The 7,106-nt window shown below is 40.1% G+C and overlaps 1 protein-coding gene across 3 annotated transcripts in view; it reads right to left on the minus strand.

The window, feature by feature from the left end:
• The window catches only part of MCOLN3 (mucolipin 3), a 35,186-nt gene that overhangs the window by 6,931 nt on the left and 21,149 nt on the right, over positions 1-7,106 (minus strand). For all 3 annotated transcript variants that reach the window (XM_010860316.1, XM_010860317.1, XM_010860315.1), the window contains exons 7-9: positions 4,740-4,839; positions 1,625-1,737; positions 1,394-1,543 (exon numbers count right to left, since the gene is read on the minus strand). In XM_010860316.1, the coding sequence (XP_010858618.1) occupies positions 1,394-1,543; positions 1,625-1,737; positions 4,740-4,839 (363 nt within the window). The remainder of the gene's footprint in view (positions 1-1,393; positions 1,544-1,624; positions 1,738-4,739; positions 4,840-7,106) is intronic.

A 7,106-nucleotide genomic window follows, 5' to 3' on the forward strand; every position in this document is an offset into this window, starting at 1 on the left:
CTGTTTATTATTTGTGAAACAGAGTGAGGTCATCAGCTGAAACAAAGGATGGAAAAGAGGTATTAAAAGTTTCAAGCACGAAAAAATATGAAATGATCAGCTAGAAGGCAGGGGGAATGCATGGTCTAGAAAAATGTAGAAAGACTGTTGGACACCCTTAAGGGCTCACTGAAGTTAATGGTAGGTGGGATTAGTAAAAATGAAGATTTGCTGCAAATCTCCCCCTACTTCTCTTGATTTATTCCCTAAAGTTAAATATCTATTTCAATGACATATATTACCCTGGCATATGGTGACAGATGCTCCATGGCTTCTAAACTCATTCTCTCTTTCTGAGGTACATGCGCGGGCTGTCTCCTCAGCTCCCCTGCAGTCAGATGTGACTAAATTTTCTCCAGCAGGACTGTACACAATGAAGGCTGCCATTCTGAGCCAAGGCATAAGACTGTAAGAGACCTACTACCTACCATACCAGGTTTTCCCTTCCATGGGCTGCAACCTGTTCATGAGACAATCCAGCATCAATCATGCAGTCTGGGTGAGCCTTCAATGGTCATCAGAGAAAAAGATGGGAGAAACTTAGATTCCTGAATGACTGTGTGGAGCTGAGTGACTTGCCAGGCTGGAAAACCCACCCTGACAATTACACGAGGGAGAAATAAGCTCTTATCATATCCGAGCTATTGCATTTGAGATCTCTGTCCAGGAATCTGAACCAAAACAGGCTCCCCATGTGGTTCATACTCATCCTTAATTACAGTCGAGGACAGAAAAACATAAATCTGAACAAGATTAGTTTGAACAGTATTTCTTTTCTTTTCTTTTTTTGCTTTGGGGGAGGGTTGACATACAAGCTGGATTAGTCCTAACTTAAAATGGAAAACTTTGTCGTACATCAATGGTAACAGTAAGAAAATGGGAATATTCTCAATTTGAATGGACAAAGGAAAAACTGCAAGGACTCGAACAATAGTACTTTGGCCTCACTCCCTATCTCCTGCCCACAGTCCAACTCTTTCTATTGAAGATTCTGGCATTCCTTCTAAGAACAACAAAAACAATCTTTTACCTTAGTTATCTTGGTGTGTGTATGACTTTCAGTGTGTGTACGAATTCATAGGCCCCAACCCCAGAGTTCACATTCAGTAGGTCTAACGTGGGGTATTTTATCAGATACCCAAATGACCCTGATTCAGAGGACTTAAATCACACTTTGAAAAACAGCCTAAAATACTTCCTGACTAGATTCTTACAAATTACTGTTATTTCAGGTTTACTCAATATAATGTTTGAAAACAATCTTGTACTCTGTGAATCCTTACATTTTGGAAAAACAAATGACAGTTAAGGCAAATCTGATACTAACAATGACATAAATAGGAAAAAATTTTACCTTAGCGTGAATTTCCATTTTCAGAATTGATCCAATGATGGTCAATATGTCACTAATAATAATCATAATATACCATCCGTTGACAAATTCCATTCGATCAGAAACAGAAACTTCCTTCTTATAATGGAGGAGGAAAAAATTGACAAATTCCTTTAGGAAAAAGAGGGGAGGCATGGTGAATTTCTGTCAATCAAAATGACCAGTGCATTGCTAGAAAGCAGTGACTCCCACCTGCTGAAGCTGAAGTCCTCTCACCACAGATCGAACACACAGGATTAACGAAGCCAAGCATGTCAGAATAACGAAGACATCAAAGATCATCATGTAATGAGTGTTCTTCTGAACTGGAGGAAAGAAGGTTACCTGCTTATGTACTGGAACATCAATGTGGTGACATTTACTTCTACTTCTTTTTTTCCCCCATTTTTAGCCTCATTTATTTTAACAGCTGCATTGCGTTATTTCAGTACAGATGTACAATACTTGATTTGTAAGGACGTTCAGGCTGTCATCTGGTTTCACTACTACAGTCCATTCTCCAGGTCCTCTTTGTGCACAGGTTCAAGAGATTCTTTAGGTGGATGAATATCCAAAGATGGAATCGTTGGGTTAAAGCATATGCATCTTTCTAAAAATAGATCTAAGAAATTGCTCTGCAAAAATATCATGCCAGTTTACATATCTACACACATCACACATCTTCTTCATCACTGGACATCAGTATTCATGAATTTGTACCAATAAAAGGAGCAAATGATGTGAAGTGCCATTTTTATCATGTACCAAACAGCTGTTGAATGTATTCAAGTACCGTATCTTCCCCTTCCAACTTTTTTGTGTGTTTTAATGCCTAAGAAAAATACGTCTCATTACTTTCCTAGACTTTCTGCTGGCTAGTCTTGCTTGTTATTTTCCCATATTTCTTCAGGACCAAAATGTCAAATTCCAATAACAATCTTACTGTTAATTTTTGGGGGGAATCATGCTGAATTTATAGATTAATCTAGGGAGAATTGACATGTTCATGTTAAATCATTTCACAAAAAACATAATGTGTCAAATCTTTTTTTTTCCATCCTTCAGAAACATTTTCAAGTTTTATATAGATCCTTCTTCATACTCATGCTTAGAATAATTTTAAAAATTCAAGTATTCTTTCCACAAAGATAACAAACAGAAAAAGCTTTGATACAGATTCTTCTGTTAGTATTTAAAGAAGGTTAAAAGTCCTCAAAATCATGTACCAAAGATCTTTAACTATCACCTGTCATCTTTTGTTCTAATACAGTTAGGGTTCCCGCATATCTTACTTAAACATGCTTATCTAGGTATAAAATACTCATTAAGCATCAGGTGTGTTTTCACGTGCTGAGAATACAATGGTGAACAAGACAGATAGAGTCCCTGACCTTGTGGAACTTCTACTCCAGTGAGATAAGAGAAAAAAGTAAACAAGTAAATGAACAGAATACTTCCTGATAGGAGTACGTGATAGGAAGAAAGTAAATCCAAATAGCTACTAAGTCATAGTTTCAGACATTTTTGAAGATTTAACTCCTTTGCACCTCACAGTAACCCCACGAGGTAGGTGTGATCATCCCCACTTTGCAGGCAAGAAAACTGAAGCCCAGAGGGGTCACACAACTTGCCTAAGATTCCATGGCCAGAAAAGTACAGAGTCAGTGTTCAAACCTTTGCAGTTTGTTTCCAACATCCGTCACTCTGTCAGTGGTTCTTGGCATCTCTTTGGAACTTTTAGAAATGAACATCCTCCTGCCTTACCCTAGCCCTAGTAAATCAGAAACTGCTTTCCTAAGCTCTCCAGGTAACACTAAAATATGAGCACCACTGCTGAGGGAGCTTTGGGAGAGGGAATGGGGAGAAGAAAGGTTTGTTCGTACGGCACAGTGAAGGAAGGCCTCACCAGAGGCGGTGGCTTTTAGCTGAGACTTGAATGACAAAGCAGAGCCACCCACACAGAAATTCTGGGAATCAGTCCTCCCAGCAGAAGCACAGCTAGGTGAAGAGCAGAGGGTGGCCGTCACATACTCTCTTACAGAGCTTTTCTTACTTAACAAGTTGGGCTGCTCTCTGCTGATGGAAAGAACTCAAGACTATACTGTAATGAAGCAACCCAAAATTTTGTCAAGAGGCATCTAAATGATATATGAAGGACTAAATCTACTTCAGAAAAACTTAAAATCCAAGAAACAAACATTTGAGAGAAAGCTTATGTCCCAGGCACCTTCATATGCTCTCATTTTCCCTGTTCCCAAGTATGTGAAGTATTAAGATGTTTACAGATGACAAAACAGGCTTGCGTTTCAAATAAACAATTTTGTGATTGAAATTTTATAATTGAAGTTTGTGAGTTCAGATCTTCATATATTTGAAGTTACCTATTAGTGAAAACAATACTAAAATGAAGACATTTTATTTCATTTATTCATGCTATCTCATTACTATTTCTGAACTTTGTGAATCCATTAGTAGGGAACCCTAAAGTAATTATTATCCAAGTATGGTCTGAATAAGGACTCACTGCACATTCCTGGGTCTCACCGCCAGACCTACTGACTGTCTTGTGTGAAGCTGGGAAAACTGCATCTTAGCAGGTACTTGGAATGGTGCTTCTGCTTACTAGAATCCAAGATCCTCTGACCTAATCATTAAAGTCAAGCACAACACACCACTACAAGGAACTAGGGAATGAGATCAATTCTTTCCAGTAGGTTTCGTCTAGTTCAGCTCCAAAATTCTCAGTGATACTCAGTTTATACTCGAGTTTGTGTCCATATTTCTAGGACTGTACTCTGTCCTTATGTCATCTACTTTTTGACCTGGATAGAAGATAATTATAATGTGTTGGATATTTCAGGGTCAAATCCTACCTGAATTCTCCCTGGATATATGACCAAAGAAACCAAAATTCACTTCTGAGCCTTAGTTTCTTTATCTGTAACAATAGGGATGCTACCTATCTCAAAGATATTTTAAAACTCTGAAGTAAGGAAAGTGTAGCTCAAAGTACTTATGCAATAAACACTCGATAAATACTGGTTTGAGTAGATGTAAATTTTTTGTTGTTGTTGGGGGAATTATAAGCACTTTTTTTTAGTAAGGCCTAGCCAGTGAAGGCTCATGGAAAAGGCAAGAAAAACCATTTAAATTACTAATAACTTATGAATTACATGAATGGAACATTAGATAACTAAAATGAATTAGGGACTTGGACATGATCCAATTCTTTCATTTGATGTTCCACATATCCTTGGGACGAGTAATTTAACAACCATTTAATATTATTTAATAACCATTTTGAAAACTAGTAAAATTCATTACTTACTTGATCCAGATACATGCCAGTCTTTACATTCTCTGATAGAGATATCATTATCTAAACTTATCTTAATTCTTCCACTGTGGGCTTTGTTGTCAAAAGTTATCTGTGAAGAACAGGAAAAGGGTCAAAAACATACCTACTACTTTTAAAGCCAAGATGCCGCTATGCATTAATTAGGAAACAATTCTCCCAAAGTTACAGGAAACCCAGACCCTCAACTCTCACCTGATGCTAACTCCGTTCAACCTCAGGAAGTTCCCTTTATTTCTCTGTGAGCTGAGAAAGTTGAGTGAGATCTTCCATAAAGAATGTTTAGTCTCTAAAAATCCTAAGTTTCTAGGATAGTATTCAAGCCCTGATCTGCCTCTTGAGAAATTTGTATGCAGGTCAGGAAGCAACAGTTAGAACTGGACATGGAACAACAGACTGGTTCCAAATAGGAAAAGGAGTTTGTCAAGGCTGTATATTGTCACCCTGTTTATTTAACTTATATGCAGAGTACATCATGAGAAACACTGGACTGGAAGAAACACAAACTGGAATCAAGATTGCCGGGAGAGATATCAATCACCTCAGATATGCAGATGACACCACCCTTATGGCAGAAAGTGAAGAGGAACTCAAAAGCCTCTTGATGAAAGTGAAAGTGGAGAGTGAAAAAGTTGGCTGAAAGCTCAACATTCAGAAAACGAAGATCATGGCATCTGGTCCCATCACTTCATGGGAAATAGATGGGGAAACAGTGGAAACAGTGTCAGACTTTATTTTTCTGGGCTCCAAAATCACTGCAGATGGTGACTGCAGCCATGAAATTAAAAAGCGCTTACTCCTTGGAAGGAAAGTTATGACCAACCTAGATAGCATATTCAAAAGCAGAGACATTACTTTAACAACAAAGGTTCGTCTAGTCAAGTATGGTTTTTCCTGTGGTCATGTATGGATGTGAGAGTTGGACTGTGAAGAAGGCTGAGTGCCGAAGAATTGATGCTTTTGAACTGTGGTGTTGGAGAAGACTCTTGAGAGTCCCTTGGACTGCAACAAGATCCAACCAGTCCATTCTGAAGGAGATCAGCCCTGGGATTTCTTTGGAAGGAATGATGCTAAAGCTGAAACTCCAGTACTTTGGCCACCTCATGTGAAGAGTTGACTCATTGGAAAAGACTCTGATGCTGGGAAGGATTGGGGGCAGGAGGAGAAGGGGACGCCAGAGGATGAGATGGCTGGATGGCATCGCTGACTTGATGGACGTGAGTCTGAGTGAACTCCGGGAGTTGGTGATGGACAGGGAGGCCTGGCGTGCTGCGATTCATGGGGTCGACACGACTGAGCGACTGATCTGATCTGATTCAAGCCCTGAACCACTTGTAAAACAAGAGAACTTCCCCCTCCTCTCACTCTAAGCACCTCTAGATGTCCTCCTGAGCAAGTACAAGCACATTTCCCCCCTTCTTCCAGCAGAGCCTTGGCTAGGGACAGATTTTTAATGTTGTTCTTACTAACACAGATGCTCATTATTTCCGTCTTGAAACATTTCAGGTGGAGCTTTTTCAATTTTCCTTCTAAGATTCGTTTTCCTTGTCATTCTGGAACCATATGTACAATACTACAAAGAATGTGGTCACAGGGAACCAACAGTATGTCTGGCTTCAATGATAACTGTTTGGGGACACCAGGCACCAATAGAACAAAGCCATGCCAGGATACCTTTCATAGCTCTTCCACTGTCTCCCTCTTCAAACTCCCCCCACCTTCTCCTTGCAGACACCTGGAAGGCAAACTAAGGAAATTAGTCTGGTTTGGGGGTTTTGCTTTCATTTTTGGTGCCTCTTCTCTCAAGCCCTAAAGTAAAAGGAAAGTTCTTTTCAAGTCTGCCATTTGCGATGTTAGTCATTCAGCTGTGCCTGACTTTGTGACCCCATCGACTGTAGCCTGTCAGGCTCCTCTGTCCATAGAATTCTCTAGGCAAAAATTCTGGAGTGGGTTGCCATTCCCTTCTCCATGGACTCTTCCAGACCCAGGGATTGAACTCGGGTCTCCTACATTGCAGGCAGATTCTTTTCAGTTCAGTTCAGTTCAGTTCAGTCACTCAGTCGTGTCCGACTCTTGGCAACCCCATGAATCGCAGCACACCAGGCCTCCCTGTCCATCACCAACTCCCGGAGTTCACTCAGACTCACGTCTGTCGAGTCAGCGATGCCATCCAGCCATCTCATCCTCTGGCGTGGCGTCCCCTTCATCAGAGTCTTTTCCAATGAGTCAACTCTTCACATGAGGTGGCCAAAGTACTGGAGTTTCAGCTTTAGCATCATTCCTTCTAAAGAAATCCCAGGGCTGATCTCCTTCAGAATGGACTGGTTGGATCTCGTTGCA

The sequence above is a fragment of the Bison bison genome, unplaced genomic scaffold (assembly GCF_000754665.1).
Source record: "Bison bison bison isolate TAMUID 2011002044 unplaced genomic scaffold, Bison_UMD1.0 scf7180017864466, whole genome shotgun sequence".
Classification (NCBI taxonomy): Eukaryota; Metazoa; Chordata; class Mammalia; order Artiodactyla; family Bovidae; genus Bison; species Bison bison.